General features: G+C 44.6%; 1 protein-coding gene across 2 annotated transcripts in view; it reads left to right on the top strand.

Moving 5' to 3' along the window:
* The window catches only part of NFATC3 (nuclear factor of activated T cells 3), a 143191-nt gene that overhangs the window by 28493 nt on the left and 96855 nt on the right, over positions 1-17843 (top strand). For both annotated transcript variants that reach the window (XM_048870730.2, XM_048870729.2), the window contains exon 2: positions 7116-8247. In XM_048870730.2, coding sequence (XP_048726687.2) covers positions 7116-8247 — 1132 coding nt within the window. The remainder of the gene's footprint in view (positions 1-7115; positions 8248-17843) is intronic.

Here is a 17843-nt window from a genome sequence, read left to right as displayed (position 1 = left end):
GCTTAACAAGGAACTGAAAAATATATGTTCTAGAGGGCACTGTGTCATTAGCTGTTGGCCTCAGAATAAGGGTTGCTTGCCTGTGCCTCCAAAGGACCAAGCTTTGAGAGCTAGAGAAGTTTTGGCTTGACTTGTACTACCCAAATTTAGGAGTTCATTTTTTTTTAAAAAAAGCAGAATTACAGTTAAGTAGTTATTCTTTTCAGGCACTTTATAGTGTTAATCTTATATAGTGTTATAGCACCTTTCCTGTATATCATACTATTTTTTAAAAGGACCTTTGTTTCCTGCGTATTGTGGCTTCTCTCCATCTCTGTAGGTGATTGATGGTTGGACCTTTTTTGGAATTTAGGCCATACACAGTGACTAGGATTATATGATGGACATCAACTATGGTATTGGCATTTAGATTTGAACAGCAGTTCAGCGACCCTTGATGTAATATAGTTGACAGTTTTGGCTGTGTTTATCTGTAAACTGCTGTTCAGCATTATATGCCCTGAATTTTTATTTATGTATTAGAACATCCTGATACTGTAGTTTGTTGCCCAAAGGCTTGAGTCCTTTTATTGATTTCAAATCTTTTGGTTTGCAAAGACCAATTTCTGTTTGCAATAAAAAGCTCCTCCCCTGTATGGAAGTCAAAGTGCCTTTTCTATGCTCATGTGGTCTCATGCCCCCTCATCTCTGTTCCTTGTAATCTTTAGATCTGGATGTGACTAGATGCATCAGAGTAAGACGAACTCTGCAGTTCAACATAGACTTGAGTACACCAGCATCGTCGCTGATACTCCCTGCACTGTGAAACTTAATTCACCTGCCATGTGTCCTGCTACTGAACCAACCTCTACAAACTCCATCCCTGATACATTGGCAGACTTTGTAGGAAAGAGAGGCCCTTCTGCAGAGGAGAAACTATGCTAAGTCCTTCCCCTACTTCATCATGAATGTAATATTTCCAAATGGGGAAAAATAAAGCACCACTAACAATCAGGGCAGTTGGCTTCGTGCAGTGGATTTAAACTTGTGTACTGGTGACCCCTTTCACATAGCAAGCCTCTGAGTGCGACCCCCCCCTTATAAATTAAAACCACTTTTTTATATATTTAAAACCATTTATAAATGCTGGAGGCAAAGTGGGGTTTGGGGTAGAGGCTGATAGCTCACAACCCCCATGTAATAACCTTGTGACCCCCCCCGAGGGGTCCTGGCCCCCCAGTTTGAGAACCCCTGGCTTAGTGGCTCCAGTTTTTTACATCATCTTTACAGCCAGCTCTGGGACCTAGCTCTTGTAGTTCAGTGGATGTTTGTCACTCAGCAAATTGTAGACTAAGTAGAAAATAAGTATTTTTAAAAATGATTGGTATAAAGTTCTTTCCTTTCCCATTCCATGTTATGATCTACTGCGCATCTCTATCTCACCACTGCATTTTTCTCTCTGCTGTAGACATCTGGCTCTCTTTTCCTTGTGGCACAATCTGTTTACATTTTGATATCCTGTCTTCCCCCTAGTTGCCAGACTTCTAAACCTGCTCTTTTTCATTTGATCTGAAATGCTGGATCAGTGCTTCTGCTCATCAGAATACCTTCTCTCTTGAGCTGGTCTTAACCAAACAGTGTCTTTGAAGAAAATGGAAGAAGTTTCAGGAATGATGTGGGCTTTTAGAAATGACTACTTCAGAAATACTAATAAATTGATTTCCCTCCCTCCCCCCCAACACTTCAGAGGCGAAGTGGTATAATCTCCGTTCTATAGCTGGCAAGCAGAGGCACAGAGAACAAAATCAAGTGTCCATGAACTTGGGGTGCCAACATTTTTGAATACTTAGCAATCTTAATTCAGATGTTTTCTAACTTTTCAGTGCTTGATATTGAAATCGTAATGTTCATTTTAATGTGATTTTGTGTGTAATTTCCTATGCTGTTAAAAGAAATGAGGCGGAGAAAAACAAATTTCAGCATGTGGCATCATATTGATACCCACATGGTTCATCAGCAGGGATGGAATCTTTCGAACCACAATGTAGACTTCTTCCACTTACTGTATTATTTCTGTCAGTTACTCACATTAACTCCTCACTTAATGTTGGAGTTGTGTTCCTGAAAAATGCGACTTTATGCGAAACGATGTTAAGCGAGTCCAATTTCCCCATAAGAATTAATGTAAATGGGGTGGGGGGGTTAGGTTTTAGGACACTTTTTTTGCCAGACAAACATTATATACATATACAGTATAAGTTTTAAACCATTTGAAACAAACAGTTTAATTCATTGCTGTGTACAATATTATTGTGAAGCTTGGTTGAGGTGGTAGAGTCAGAGGGTGAAAATATTTCCCGGGGAATACCTTGCTGCTAAATGATGAACTAATACTCGGCTGAGCCCTCAGGGTTAATACACTGTTGTTGATGTAGCCTCACGCTCTACAAGGCAGCATAGGCTGAGGCAAGATGGAGGAAACACAATAGATGCAGGGCATCTTCCCTGCAAAAACTGAATGTGTTAAGGAGCTCATGCTATCCAGCTGAAGCGCACCACTCCCTCCTCCTGACAGTACATGCAGGGCTGCGCAGGTGCTGACTTTTCAAAGTGTGTGTGTGGGGGGGGGAGGGGAGTGCATGAGTCAGAGATACATGCATTGCCCCTTTAAGTATGCTGACCCCACTTCAAGTACGTTGCCCTTTTAAGCAGATCAGCCAGTTCAGACCAGAAGCAACAGCTTCCAGCAAGCTCCCTCCTTTCTGTCTCTGAGCCCTGTCCCCCTCCTCCGCTTTCTGGAGAGGTAGTATGGAGCAGGGGAACATCCTGATTATCAGCACCCCTCTCCCTTCCTCCGCTCCCCCAACAAGCAGGAAGCTCCTGGAAGCCCTTCCAAGGCAGAGGGCAGGGCAGGAGCAGCATGGCCATCTGAACTACTGCTGAGCCACATACATTACAGGGAATTTAGGGGAGCTGATTTGGGGGTGGGGGGCTGCCGGCTCCCCCTGATTCTAATCCCCACAAGGAGGGGCTGCTCTTCCACAGAATCCTGCAAGCTGTGGACAAAGCAGGCAGCTGCCAAACAACTTATAGGAGAGCATTGTGCAACTTTAAACAAGCTTGTTCCCTAATAGATCAGCGACATAACGAGACATCATTAAATGAGGAGTTATTGTAGGGTTCTCTTTGTGGGCCAGCATTAGAGGAGGATGAGAGACACTTTGCCAGTGAGTTTCATAGATGTTCGCGACTGCAGAGGAATTGAGGCTCTAGAATTTTATTGCATTCTAGGTACTGATGGGGGGTGAACTCTAGTGGTCAGATCCTTCTGCCTCTCTTCTCCCACAAAGTCTGACCCCTTCTAGCCTGTCCCAGTCCTGTTCACTATGCATGCTTTTGCTGAAAATTGTAAACTTGATGACACTCATGTTTTGTCTCACTGGTTTTGTTGCATTTTGTCTGAAGGTAGTCCTTGCTTTGAAGAGTTGATAAACTGTCAGATTTATCAGTTTGTGGCGTACCTAGCATAATATTGAGGTGCCAAGAGTAAGAAGTAAAATTACTTGAAAGGACTGTTGGGGATACAGTTGCTTGTCTAATCTCCCTGAATGTTCAGATTGATGTGGGATGTGCGTATGACCCAAAAATCCCTCTTTCCCAGTTTCAGGCTTTGCAGCTCAGTTTTTAGAGCAGGGATGGGAAACTACAGCCTGGGGGCTGCATCCGGCCCTTCAGATGTTTTAATCCTGCCTTCGAGCTCCTGCCAGGGCGTGGGATCCAGGGCTCTGGCGCTCCAGCTCTGCATGGCTCCCAGAAGCAGCGGCATGTCCCCCCTCTGGCTCCTACGCACAGGGACAGCCAAGGGGCTCTGCACACTGCCTCTGCCCCAAGCACCACCTCCGCAGCTCCTATTGGCCATGAACGGGGGCAGTGCCTGCGGATGGGGCCGCGCGCAGAGTTGCCTGGCCAAGCCTCTGCCTAGGAGCTGGAATGGGGGACATGCCACTGCTTCTGGGAGCTCCTTGAGGTAAGCGCTGCCCGGGGCCTGCACTCCTAACCCCCCCCCATCCTCCGAACCCCTCATCCCCAGCCCTACCCCAGAGCCTGCACCCCCAGCCGGAGCCCTCCCTCCTCCTCTTCCCCTCTCACCTCAGCCCCCAATTTCATGAACATTTATGCCCTGCTATACAATTTCTGTACCCAGATCTGGCCCTTGGGCCAAAAAGTTTGTCCACCCCAGTTTTGGAGAATATATCAGGGTGGCCAAACTTACTGACCTTCTGAGCCACATTCGGCAATCTTCAGAAATTCGAGAGCCAGGGCACAACACCCGGAGTGGCGTTTCAGTCCTGCAGCGGGGTGGTGGGGCTAGGGGTTTCTGCCCTGCAAGGAGGGGGGGGGGGGGCTCTCAGGGCTTCAGCCTTGCAGAACACGCCTGCTGGGGCTCAGGGCTTCAGCCCCACTCCTGTTGAGGCCTTGAGTCTCTGCACGTGTGCTGTGCAGAAGCCCCAAGCTCTTTTCGTGCTCCTCCCCCCCCCCCCCCGACTGGTAGGTGAAGAATGGCGGGGGGGGGGCTCCAAGAGCCACACTTTAATAGTAAAATAGCCACATGTGGCTTACATACTAGTCTCACATTCTGCAGTGTAGTTTTGGTAAGATACAAATTCAAATTAGAGCATCATTAAGTATGGTAACCTAGAGCTTTGTAATTTTGCTGTATCGTGCTCAAATGTTTTGTTTAAACTGATTTTTAGTATCAAGCAAGCCTTAATTCCATAGTAGCAAACTTGAAACGTTGAAGTTTATGGTTTTTTGTTAGTATATGTACTGTCAGAACAGGAAGCCCCTGTTGAGGGGAACAGATTCTAATACACTTATTTAGTCATGCATAGGACTCCGTGTCTGTCACAGAGGTCCGGAAGTCACAGATTCTGAGACTTCCTGCGACCTCTGACTTCTGCAGTGGCCAGTGTGGCTGACTCCAGGGCCGCCCAAGCAACTGGCCCCAAAGCCGCCTACTCAGGCAGCCCTGGGGCCAGCCACACTGGCCGCCACTAGAGCGGGTCTGCAGCCGGCCGCTTGGGTGGTCTCACAGCCAGATGCACTGGTCACTGCTCTGGCGGCCCTGGTCAGCTGGCCCCGGGGACTGCCTTAGCAGCTGCCAATGTAGCTGGCCCCGGGGCTCCCCCATCCTGGCAGCAGCTAGAGCTGCCGTGGGCCCCCCCATCCTGGAAGTGGTGCTCTTCCCCCCCCCCCCCCCCCCCCCCCCCAACATCGGGCCTCCGGCTCTCCCCGTAGCGTGCACACGCACGATTCAATCATGAGTATTTTTAGTAAAAGCCGTGGACCAGTCATGGGCAAAACACAACTTTTACTAAAAATACTCATGATTGAATCGTAGCCTTAGTCATGCATTATTGAGGTTAGAGTCACTACTGGTAAATTCACTGCTTTTGTATGCTGTCTTATTGAAGTAGGCAAAATAACACTGGTAGTGGCTTAGTTTCCAAAGGGTGCAGTAGTCACCATTAAGAAATCAGTGTAGTTTATAACTGTAGGTGACTGTCTTAATTATCGTAGTTGTTACAGGGGAAATAACCATTTTCTCTTGGTGCAGACTTATGTCTCTCTTCTTCCCTCCACCCCACCCCATAACCATATGCTTTTGCTCGATTGTTTATATTCTTGGTGCTTGCCGTGATCTTGGTCTTGTCCCACCTCTCATCTGTTCTTATATTCCTGCTTCCAGCAGTGGCACCGTTATAGAGGTTGGAAAGCTTTGGGAGGAAGTAGGGTGGGGAGGTTGCATACAGCTGTGTTCTGTGTCACCTGAAACATCAGCTAAAGAGTAGGAGTTGATACTTCTCTCTGTGGTCTAGCCCTGTAGGGTCTGGCCAATAGCAGAAAGAATGAAATTGCACTAAGGGGAAGCTCAGAGGGGATTACAGCCTGGAGGAGGATGCTAAATTCATTCCCCTCTATTTTCATATACTGTATATTGGGAGAGGGTGGCACCAGGATGAATCAGGTGTGGGTTTTTTTGTTGGGGGGGGGGTGTCAAGGGATGGGGACAGACGCCTCGACCCCCAATAATTGTGTTCATATACACCTCTCTGAGCAGGAGCAACAGCAGCAGCTAGTAATTGGAGGCTTTCCTTAGCAGAAGAATAGCAACAGATGGAAAGTTCCAGTGGTAACAAGCAGGAGGGAAAGCCTTGTAGGCCACTCTCGGGCTTCTTGCTGATTGAGCTTCCCTAGCCCAGAGGAGGGGGATGGGAGAAGTTGGTGTAGAACTGAAGGAAGCAACTGCTGACTATATTTACAGGGCTTACATGCCACAGCTTTTATTTCTGCCCTGTTTTAATGAACAGCTTTTATTGACCCTTGGAGTTGGAAAACTTCAATCTGAAAATATTAAAGATTGAGGAAGGATTTCTGGAATAAAAGTGCTCAGGAAATCTCAATTACAGGTATTGCGCTATATAGATATATATAGAGCCTCCTATAATTGAATGGTTTCTGGCTGTTTGTAATCTGTACATAAAGGTATGACTCATGAACATTTTCTATTACTGTAGTATTCTAATTTTAAACATGGTAAATGTTGCTAAGCATGCTATTCTAATACTTTAAAATACATTTATTAATGGAAAGCTGGACTACAATAAGGTGAAATCTCTGTATACTGGTGAAGAAAGCAAATTTATTGGGAAAAAATACAGGAAGTTACATGTATGAATTAAGTAATGAACTGACTGTTTTTAAAACTTTCAATGTTTTACGGAAAATATATTCGAAAATAAAGATTGAAGTACAAAGATTATCAGTATTTCAGGGTGTAAATATATAACCTGTTTTCAAGTGTACGAATTCAACATGTATCATTAAAATCACGGCTATGCAATGTCTTTTCTATTAAAATATTGCCTCATGTAACTATCACTTTATAACTGGTATCTAAAAAATCTGAAATGGATTAAGGCTGTAAAATTTGTTTGTGGTATCTAGTGGGAAAGCTGGACAGCATTCAGTACCCTGGGAATTGCCTAGAATAATGAGTAACTATCAGGCAAATAAGTGAAACTTGATATACTACATACTACACTTTTGACTTTTTTCTTCTCTTCCTTTTTCAGATCTTGAACCAGATGATTGTGCATCCATATACATCTTTAATGTAGACCAACCATCATCCTCTGTAAATCAGCCAATTTGTATCCCTCATCATGGATTGCAGTCACACTCCTCTCCTCTGTCTCCACCAACCAGACTGCAGGGTCATAAAAACTACGAAGGAACTTGCGAGGTACCAGAATCCAAATACAGTCCAATAGGTGGACCCAAACCCTTTGAGTGCCCTAGTATTCAAATTACATCTATCTCTCCTAACTGTCATCAAGGGATTGAAGCTAGTGAGAATGAATTGCGCACGAATGGCCCAGAAAATGAATATATGGAAAGGCCTTCAAGGGACCACCTGTATCTTCCTCTTGAGCCATCATACAGGGAATCATCCCTTAGCCCAAGCCCTGCCAGCAGCATTTCCTCCAGGAGCTGGTTCTCAGATGCTTCCTCTTGCGAGTCCATCTCTCATGTTTATGATGATGTAGACTCAGAGCTGAATGAAGCTGCTGCTCGATTTACCCTTGGATCTCCTTTGGCATCTCCTGGTGGTTCTCCACGGAGTCCAGGGGATGAACCTTGGCAGCAGCCTTATGGATTTGGGCATGCCCTGTCTCCTAGACAGTCTCCTTGTCATTCTCCTAGAACTAGTATTACAGATGAAAATTGGCTAAACCCAAGACCAACATCAAGGCCCTCATCGAGACCTACATCCCCCTGTGGGAAGCGACGACACTCCAGTGCAGAAGTTTGTTATCCCGGCTCTCTCTCTCCTCACCATTCTCCAACTCCATCACCTGGCCACTCTCCCAGGGGAAGCATAACAGAAGACACATGGTTAAACACTTCTCTCCATAGTGTACAAGGTCTTAATCCTGGCCTTTCACCATTTCAGTGTTGTACAGAGACTGACATCCCTCTTAAAACAAGAAAGACCTCTGAGGATCAAACTGCTACTTTATCAGGAAAAATAGATTTCTGTTCTGAAGAACAAAGTAATTTATCACGATCCCTTGAAACTGCAGTAGATGATTGCTCTGGATCTCAACATGTGTTGAAAAAGGATTTGCCTGGTGACCAATTTCTTTCTGTTCCTTCGCACTTTACTTGGAACAAACCAAAGCCTGGCCATACTCCTATATTTCGGTAAGTGGTATAAAAACTTAGGAGTTTTTCAAACTTTCCTGAATGTGTTACATATGTTTAATGTATTTATCTCGATGCATTATGAGCCTTTTCAAAGAGAATTATATTAGCAATATGAATATTATAATTAGAAAAATAAATGGAACCACCAGATCTGCTTCTTTGTTAAAATATTCCAGCCACATTATAATGCAGCAATTATTTCAGCTCATATACTTTGTTGAATGTGAGCAGACTGTTGTCCTTGCACAGAACCCCATTGAATCAAATGGAGTTTCACAAGGACAAAGCAGTTCACAACATACAACTTCCTGTGAGATTTGGGCCTTAAATTATAAATTCTTCAAGGAAGAAATGTTCTATTCATAGTCCCAATGCGTAGTGCACTTGGGTGCAATAAATTAGTAGTAACCTAGTAGAGCAATAAAATACTAACTGTGGCTAAGCAAGAGAGAGAGGCATATAAAGTGTGAGTAGTTGTAGCCTTGTTGGTTCCAGCATATTGGAGACACAATGAGATAATACGAGATAATGGGTGAGATAATATCTTTGGACCATCTTCTGTTGGTGAGAGAGACAAGCTTTTGAATCACACAGAGCTCTTCTTCACACCAGAAGTTGGTCCAATCAAAGATACACTTCACCCACATTGTACCTCTAATAGACCTATAAAGGTTTACCGTTTATTTGTATAGAGCTGGGGTTTTTTAAATTGGGTTTTCACTTTTTATTCATTTCTGTTTTGCTGGAATCCTATAGAGAAAGTGTATCTGGTTATTTTCCACAATGCTACTTTGAAATCTGTGCAAACTGAAGTAACTGGTGGTTGCTGTTGTTTGCAGTCTGTTTAGCTACAGAAGTATATTGGTATCTCCTCAGTGCATCAGCACAGTTGCCATGTAGGGTCTCTTTTCCCCTTCTGCCCTTTTGTTTTTCTGCCGTTTTTGTTTTTCTGTGTATTTCTTGGTGTTCTATTTATAATATCCCCTCCTCTTCCTCTTCTTCACTCCCTACTCACTAGAAGGCTACATATTGCTCAGGGTGGAGAGGTGGTATCCGTTCGTGGCTTTGTGGGGCCACGAGATCTTATGATCTTGTGGCTGAGAAGAAATGCTTGGATAAGTGGGCTCCTGGCTGAACATGCATAGATATTTATGCAAGTCACTTGAGGCATCTTTCACAGAGCTGCTCACCACTTTAACTGCAGCTGTTGGTGAATATTTTGAAGTGGAGTGGGCACAGGTGAATCTAGAGTTGGGCAGCATTCTCTGGTCCTACTCAGCGGGCTAGTCTGATGCCCCTCCAAGAGGGTCAGCCCTCTCAAGGTATATAGGTACCTCTTTCCTGTGATCACATGTAAAATGGTCAGGGAGAGGGGCTAACACAAACATCCATAGATGTACAGCCATCAAGATCACCTCATCTCACAATCACAGCTCTTCCAAGCTGCTCCGGTTAATCTCTCCACCATTCAATATATGTTCACCTGACACAATGACAGAAGCAGCAGTGCATGCAGATAATTCCCAGTGGCTATGGCCGCCTCTAGGAGGGCAGAGTTAAGGGTTGTGTGGGTGTGTACCTTAACTGTGTATTTCCCGGTTTTCGGACATTCCTTTTACTGCATTCAACATTCTGAAAGGACATGATACAACTGGGTAACCTTAACTCTTCATTAACAAAGGTTTTTGTCAGTAAACATATGGCCACGGTTATAAATGAAAAGCTGGTTATACTTCTTATTTCATATTCACCCACAATGGGTCTCCAGTTGTCTGGTGCTTTGAGGCAGAATCAGACTTGTCCGTTAGAAGGGCTTAGCCCTCTGTCACGAACAGCAAAACTAGCCAGTTTATTCTGTTTCCACAGCTGCATAGAAAGATTCCAGACCACCTCTGCAGAGCACTTATTTTCAGAATTTGTATGTTCATTATTATAGTCTTTCTAAAGCTGGATACTCTTCAACTGGACACACAAACTTGAGAATTTATATGGCTTTAATTGAATTTCATTCTGAGTTAAAATGAGGCAAAATAAATAAAGGAAGCAAGAAGTGTAAAGTGCTCCTCATAAGTATCTCCAGATTTGCATTGAATGGGATTTACCTTTTTCTGCTCCCAATGAGAGAGTTTTCACTTTTCAGACAGCATGTTGTATGAACTAGCACTTCCATGGGTGAACCAACTTTTCTGTCTGAAGCAGCACTCTCCTTAGGATTTTCCTCAAAAGTGACCAGACATTTAAAAGTGGTTAATGCTTCTAGTGGGAACACAATCTAGGTTTGTAGCAGGAATACCTTTTAATTCTGTCCTGAATTTCTCATTCTGCTTTTGAAATCAGTCTTGCATCCACTCTGAACTTCTGGGATCTTCCACCCTGAGCCTTTTAAGCAGACCAACCTGCCTGTGAAAAAGAAGGCTATGGAATAGTTACTTTTAATCTCGAGAGACTACAGTCTCTCAATAGACTTTTTTTTCTTAAAAAGACCAGTTGGAAAGAGGAAGGGGGTCATGTGGAGAACAAAAGTATTTGATCACGTGATTTAAGACTGTACTGTAGTTTGCCAAGTGAAGCAAGGTCTAACACTGAACTCTGTAGCATCTGTTTCTGTCTGTAATGTGATAACTTTGGAACGGTGGAAAGCTGCATCCAATCAATTCCAAAAAATCAGGGAATGTCCTAGGAGGCATCATTAGGCACAGCTCACAAAGGAATTGGTAGGGTGGGGGTACATGTGTAAAGTGGTGGTGGTTTGGGAAGCAGGGACCTGTTTGGGTGTGGACTTGAGGAGGGGCAAGCAGAACCATGGATGGAATGGTGGACATGCATAGCCCTTGCCACAAGGGGAAAAGGGGCTGTGGGTGAAAAGAGAGTGCTCAGAGCCTCTGCAGTGAGGGGGAGAATAGAGGACAGTGGTTCAGGGGGAAGGGGTAGAAGTTGTAAGAGGTCCCTGAACTGGAGGGGTATGAGAACGTAGCACATAGGAAGCTTGTGAGGGTGGCTGGGGGAATAAGTAATGCAAGGTGCCCCTGGCGTGTACAATGAGATCTGCCTCCAAAAGCTACAAAATATGTGACCCTGTGTGTGTGCGCGCGCATGCGTGCACACGGGGGTGTGGAGTGAAGTAATTTTGAAAAATAAATATTTTAATTCCTCTGAGAAGTTTACCATGCAACCTTAAGGTTATTCTAACGTAGCTAATTCAATACAAAAAACCTAAGATGTAAAAAAGAAAAGTAAATCTATTACATAGAATTATTGACTTCGCAAAGAAACCTTTAGAAGTACATAAGAATGGCCATACTGGGTCAGCCCAATGGTCCATCTAGCCCAGTATCCACCAGAAACAGTTGAGCCTTTTTTTAAAATATGAAGAGTGTCGGGGAGAGGGACACACAATAGATTTATCATTTATGCAGTTTTTTTCTGAATGGCTCTATTGCAGGAGTGGGCAAAACTACAGCCGATGGTCTGCTTTAATCCCCGGTGGTCCGGCCGGGGTGCTGGGTCGGGGGCCGCACCACGTGGCTCGGCCCCGCTTCAGCTGGGACACAGGGTCGGGGGCCGTACCATGCGGCTTCCGGAAGCCGCAGCATGGCCCCACTCTGGCTCCTGTGTGCTCCAAAGGGAGCTGCAGGTGCGGTGCCTGCAGATGGGGCAGTGTTCAGAGCCGCCTGGCCGCATCCCTGAACCTCTCCCAGCCCTGATCACTCTCCAGACCCCTCAATTCCAGTCCAAAGCACCCTCCTGCACCCCAACCCCAATTTTGTGAGCATTCTTGGCCCACCATACAATTTCTATTTCCTGATGTGGCGCGAGGGCCACAAAGTTTGCCCACCCCTGCTCTAGTGCCTCAGTGGTTTGACACAGAAACTTGAAATCTGAAAGAGGAAGTGTCCTTACTGCAGATTTATCTTCCTGTGGTCTGGTGAAAATCTGTTTTATTTGGCCAAGTTAGAAAACATTCGCATACATATGCAGTTCCTTGTTTTAAGGTTTTGGCACTGTGCTTAAATAGATATGCAAACTACACCAAATGAAGACTTCCATCTATGATTTCATTTTTCAATTGGCTGTACATATATGTATGAAGAATAAAGTTGACTGGCGTTTTGCTTTTAAATGCATAGATGTGTCTGAAATAGGATTTATGAGGGTGGGTATGTATAAAGAATGCATGTGAAATAAAACTGAAGTTAGATGTAGCTAATAATATCAAATTAGGCACATGTAATTAATGAAGCAGAGGTTCACAGGAGTCCTTGCCCATTGAGTGTCCTTACTGTTCTGTGAATTCTACTAGTGTCTTCTTACATGAGGCCTGCAATTGCTGTAGTTAAGGACATAAATTAGTTGAATTTTTGAAGTTTTTTCCTAAATACTATTGGAGTTCCCTCATTCTACAATCTTTTAGGATATCCTTAAAATGTAAGGATTTTTAAGATCTGGTCTACAGTGAGACCATATGTCAGTTTAGCTACGTCTCTTGGGCTGTGAAAAATCCACACCCCTGAGAGACGTAGGTATGCTGTCCTAACCCCCAGTGTAGACAGAAGTAGGTCAACAGAAGAATTCTTCTGTCGACCTAACTACTGCCTCTTGGGAACCCCTCCTGTTGGTGTAGGCAGTGTCTGCAGTGCAGCTGCACTTCTGTAACCGTTTAAGTGTAGACATATGCCAATAGAAAGTATTCTTGCATTACATGAGCTTTGAGTATTTATTTGTAGTATAGTAGGATGATAAAAAGCAGTTTTAACTTAAATCAGATTAAATGTGTTTATGCTAGCTCACATTAGAATTTGCTAGGTCAGTCGCCCCCTTCCCAAAATAGTAGTGAAAGCTGCTTAAAAAATTGACCCTTTTTATGACCGAGATCCACCTGTTTGGAGTTGATGGGTAATCCTAGTATGAAACGTAGCTTATACAAGCCATTACACGACTCTTTTTGCTTTGTCTGTCACATAACGGTCCTTTTTGAAATAGATATATTTCAATTTTCTCTCTGCTTTTAGTAATAGTAATCAAAACCAATGGCAGCTCTCTACAGATTTTTTTTCCCTGATGCTGTGTTGGTAGGAAAAGGAAAGGTAAAATGTTTGGTAGATCAATATTGAAGTTCTGTTGGGCAGACCTGATGATGACACTTCTGCCCTCCACGCTCCTTCGGTAAGTAACCCCTAAACCTTCCTGCCAGCATCACCACAAAAACTTCATCAGCAGACAATGCAGAACACAGTGACAATGGAGGGCATGGTGATGAAGCATATGATTTAAGATGGCATATGAGGGTAAGCTGCATTATATACATAATCAATGACCAGTTGCTACATCTGTGGGCAGATGAGGCTTTTCACTCAGGTTGACTACTCCTCCTGGAGAAGGACAACTCCAGAACCAAATCCTGCACCAGTATCCGCTCCCATGCTTATAACATCTATTACACCATCAGGACAACAGCTGATTGTGCAAGAAAGCAGAAATGGCTCTGCACAAACATCTCTCTTAAATCCATTCATAGTGCAGGTTGTTCAGACAACTCATTTAACTCAGTTAATTTACCAGAGTCCTGTGGCGATGGGGACAGGCAGAGGATGCTGCTGACACTCCTTAGTCACTCTGCAGACAGGTGGCCTGAGAGTGGTGATTGTTTTCCACAGATCAAGGCAGATCTGGAGCTCATATCCTCCTGAGGTGACAGAGCAGGTCTTTTTATGCACAGCATTGCTTTCCCCAATCCAGGAAAAGGGACTGAAAATAAACCTGAACACAACCTGCCCCTTCCATATCTGTCAGGCTACTGCTCCTGATTGGTCATCCAACACAGCGGTCACAATAAAACAAAAATTCAGATGGACATTTGGGTAATGGAATGACCAAATATAGGAATGTAGAACAGCTCTTATTGCCAAAACACTGAAGATTTGTAACAGACATTGCTGCCCTCAGTGAAACCAGACTCACTGATGAATCACGCCTTTGAGGAGGTGGGATCAAGATACACCTACTATTGGATTGGCAAGGCCAAGGAGAAGCCAAGGCAGTTGGGGGTAAGGGTAGCCATCCTACCTGACATTGCCAGAAGCTTGACTTGGTCCCCAAGGGAGTCAATGACCAATTTATGGTGCTCCATGTAAACTTGTCCAGAGACCAGTATGCCACCATTATCAGTGCCTACACACTGACACTAACTCGTAATAAGAGGAGGTTGACAGGCGTTTTATGAAGATCTCAGCAGGGTTGTAAGAGGGGGGCCGCACCAAGGTCTCCATAATGTGTGTGGCCCCAAATCCGATGATATAGCCTTTGTACCTGCAGCAGTTGGTGACCAGAAGGTGATATTCTTTCTCACAGACAGAGCACTTTGTAGTCTCCTCCTGAACTGTCAGTCACTATGTCTGAGGGAGCTATTGACTTATTCCTGCAGCATCTTGTCATGAAAGAGCTGTTCGTGGACCCCTCTTTAGACAGTGTTACTGAGGCCATCAAGCAGCTGTTCATGAGCAAGTCTCCAGGCCCCGATGGCATTGCACCTAGTATACAAATGTGAAGGTGTCCGCCTGATGAGGGAGCTCACCAGCCTTTTCAAAACTCTATTGGAGCAGGTACACAGGTGTATAAGGATGTTTTCATAGTCCATCCATAGAAAAAGAAGTGATGCATATGGTGACAACCATTGCAGAATCTCTTTGCTATCTATAACAAGGAAGATCCTTCTGTGTCCTCGGCATACTTGTATCTCAACTACTGGATTGGGTGTATCTAGAGTCATGGTATGGCTTTCATTCTGGTTGTGGCACCATAGACATGTATTTGTCTGTCTGCAAAGATCAAGAGAAGTCTTGTGAACGGAACAAGGATCCCTGCCTGGTGCTTATTGACCTGATAGAGGCCTTTGGTGCAGTGAGTCACAAGAGCCTATGGAAACTCCTTCATAAATTTGGCTGCCCAGAGATGATTGTCATCTGGTAATTTCATGATGGCCAGGGTGATGGAGGAGTGTGGTGACTCATCAGTAGCCTTACCTGTACCAACAACATCTAATGATGCGTAATGTGTCTCGTGTCATCTTTGCCATTGTTTTTTCAGCCATTGTCTTGTTCACATTCCAGGACTTTGATGGAGGTGTACACGTTCAGTTTAGATTGGATGGGGGTGGCAGCTAGGCGTCTATTCAGTCTACATGGATTCAGGGCCCACACCAAGGTAACTGAACAGCTATTAAGAGAGCTCCTGTTTTCTGATGACTGTGCCCCTCATTGCACACACACATTCAGTTTATTGTGGACCTTTCTGCCGAAGCCTCAAAATTCTTCAGTTTTACAGTGTCTGAAAAAGATAGAGATCATGTACCAGTCAGCACCAGCATTGCAAGCCTCAGGATCCCACCTCTCTACTTGGTCAGGAAATTCTGCTGCCTGGGTAGCATACTTTCCAGCAACACCATGTTGGATAATGAGATCATTCAGTTTCCAGTAAAGGCCAGCTTGGCCTTTGGCAGGCTCACCCACAGACTCTGGAGGAAACGTGGAGTCCGCCTAAGAACCAAGATAAAGATCTATCATGCTGCTGTACTGACCTCACTCCTGTATCCCCGTGAGACATGGACACTCTGCACATGTCACCTTACACAGCTAAAGAGCTTTCATAGTCATTGCCGGAAATCAATCTGCAACATCAAGTGGCAAGACAGGATACCCAATCTTGAAGCCCTTAAGAAGTGCCAAATCTCTGGCAGTGAGAGCATGCTCATCAGGGCTCAACTTCAATGGATTGGACACATTGTCCACATGGAGGTTTCCGACATACTGAAAGCCATGCTGTTCAACCAGCTGAGCATGGGGACCTGCTCTAAGGATCAACCTCACCTTAGATATAGATACTTTGAAAGCCAACTTAAAAACATGCATAGACCTTAGAATCTGGGAATTTGTTGCATTTGAACAGACCCAGATTGAGAGGTTTTTGCCATGAGGCTGTGTCCACTTGTGAGGAGTGGCATGTGAGGTCTTTGCAAAAAAAAAAAAAATAGTATATCATAAGGCCAGTGCCTCCAACTCTCCCCGCAACCGTATTTGCAAATCCAGGATTGGACTTGCTTCCCATGTGAGAAGCCATAAAAACAAATAAACCCAGAATTCAGGTCAACAATAGCGGAACACACATCTGTCGACGCGATGGGAGAATCCAACATTGCAAACTGTTAGGAGTATGTTTATTGGATCTTATTTTTCTCTCCCCTTTTCAGTTAATTAGTATTCCTCCATTAAACTACCCAAATCATTGAATTTCTTGTTCGCTAAATCTCACTCTTCTACCAAATCATGGGGTGACTTTTCACGTGTATGTATTCCATAGTGTCAAATATGCTGGGAACATCTTCGGTGGTGCAAGTTCACTGGTAACCAAACATTCTTCTTTTGGGAGGCTCTGCATATTCCAGTTTATGGGATACTGCACCACCTTGTGGTAAAACCCCTCTTCTAGGAGCCTCAGCTAGTGCGCTTTTGTTCTCTCCTTTATCTTTCCAGATGTACTGAGAGTGAGGCTGTATAGGGGGTGGAGCACCCTCCTCACCTCCATTCCTTCCAGTGCATGCCTGGATGAATGTGAACTCCTCCAATCTCTTTGAGGGTACTTGTTTGTTCCAAAACAGCTAGTTAGTGTTAGCTTATAGTAAGTTAGCAAGAAGTTAGTGTCTCCCCAGTTTGGGGGTATGGTAGAATCAGAAAAGCAAAAAAGTTGTGCTTCCTGCTTTGCTTTCTTCTCAATTTCAGATAACCACATGCGGTGCATGGTGTCTGAGAGAAGGCCAGGCATCTTCTGGGTGTTGGATCAGTCAGACCTTCACCCCCAGGGCGTGCAAGAATGGGGAGATTCATCTGCAACTCTTTCTGATTAAGGAAGCTCTGGGGGTTAGAGACACCGGATCTGTTCAGACTTCGGTTGCAAGGTCTAAAGAGTTTAGTCTCAATCCGGTGACCTCTATCTGTTCTGGTCAACTGAAGAGTTCTCAGAAGCCAGAGCCCCTATAAGGGTGGATTTGGTTACTGCATTTCCCTCAGTCAAGCCCCCAAGCTATTCATGTCTGAATCGAGACTGCATGGTCAGATCTCAGTGCCCTGGTTCTGGAAGAAAGGTCGAGGTCTAGCTCAGCTGCTCTTGTTGGTGCCATCTCTCTTGTCTCACAGTGATTCAGCTCTGATATAACTCCGGTGACTGCAGAACTAGGGTCTGTTCTGACTGCCTCTTCCACTTCCTGGAAGATTGACGTAAATGGTGCCTCTGAACTAGGACCATCAGCACTTTCGGATTTGGATGCTGTGGCACCAAGGAAAGAGAAACATAGGAACAAGACCGTCAATGTTAGCAGTGCCGGTTCCTGCACATCAGAGCTATCAAATCTATCCAATTCTGATAGGGCCACTACAAGCCAGAAGCAGAGACCCATTGCATCTCCAGCTTCAATAACGAAAGATATGAGCCCATGTGTATCATTGGATCCGATGACATTCAGACCTTCAGATCCATTGTCACTTCCTGACCTGATCTATGTGTCCATTCCGCCTGCCTCCTTGGTTCTGGAGTGCTCGATCACT

This window comes from Caretta caretta, chromosome 12, assembly GCF_965140235.1.
Source record: "Caretta caretta isolate rCarCar2 chromosome 12, rCarCar1.hap1, whole genome shotgun sequence".
NCBI lineage: Eukaryota > Metazoa > Chordata > Testudines > Cheloniidae > Caretta > Caretta caretta.
The sequence above is the reverse complement of the archived record's forward strand: the minus strand, read 5'-3'. Positions and strand labels throughout refer to the sequence as shown.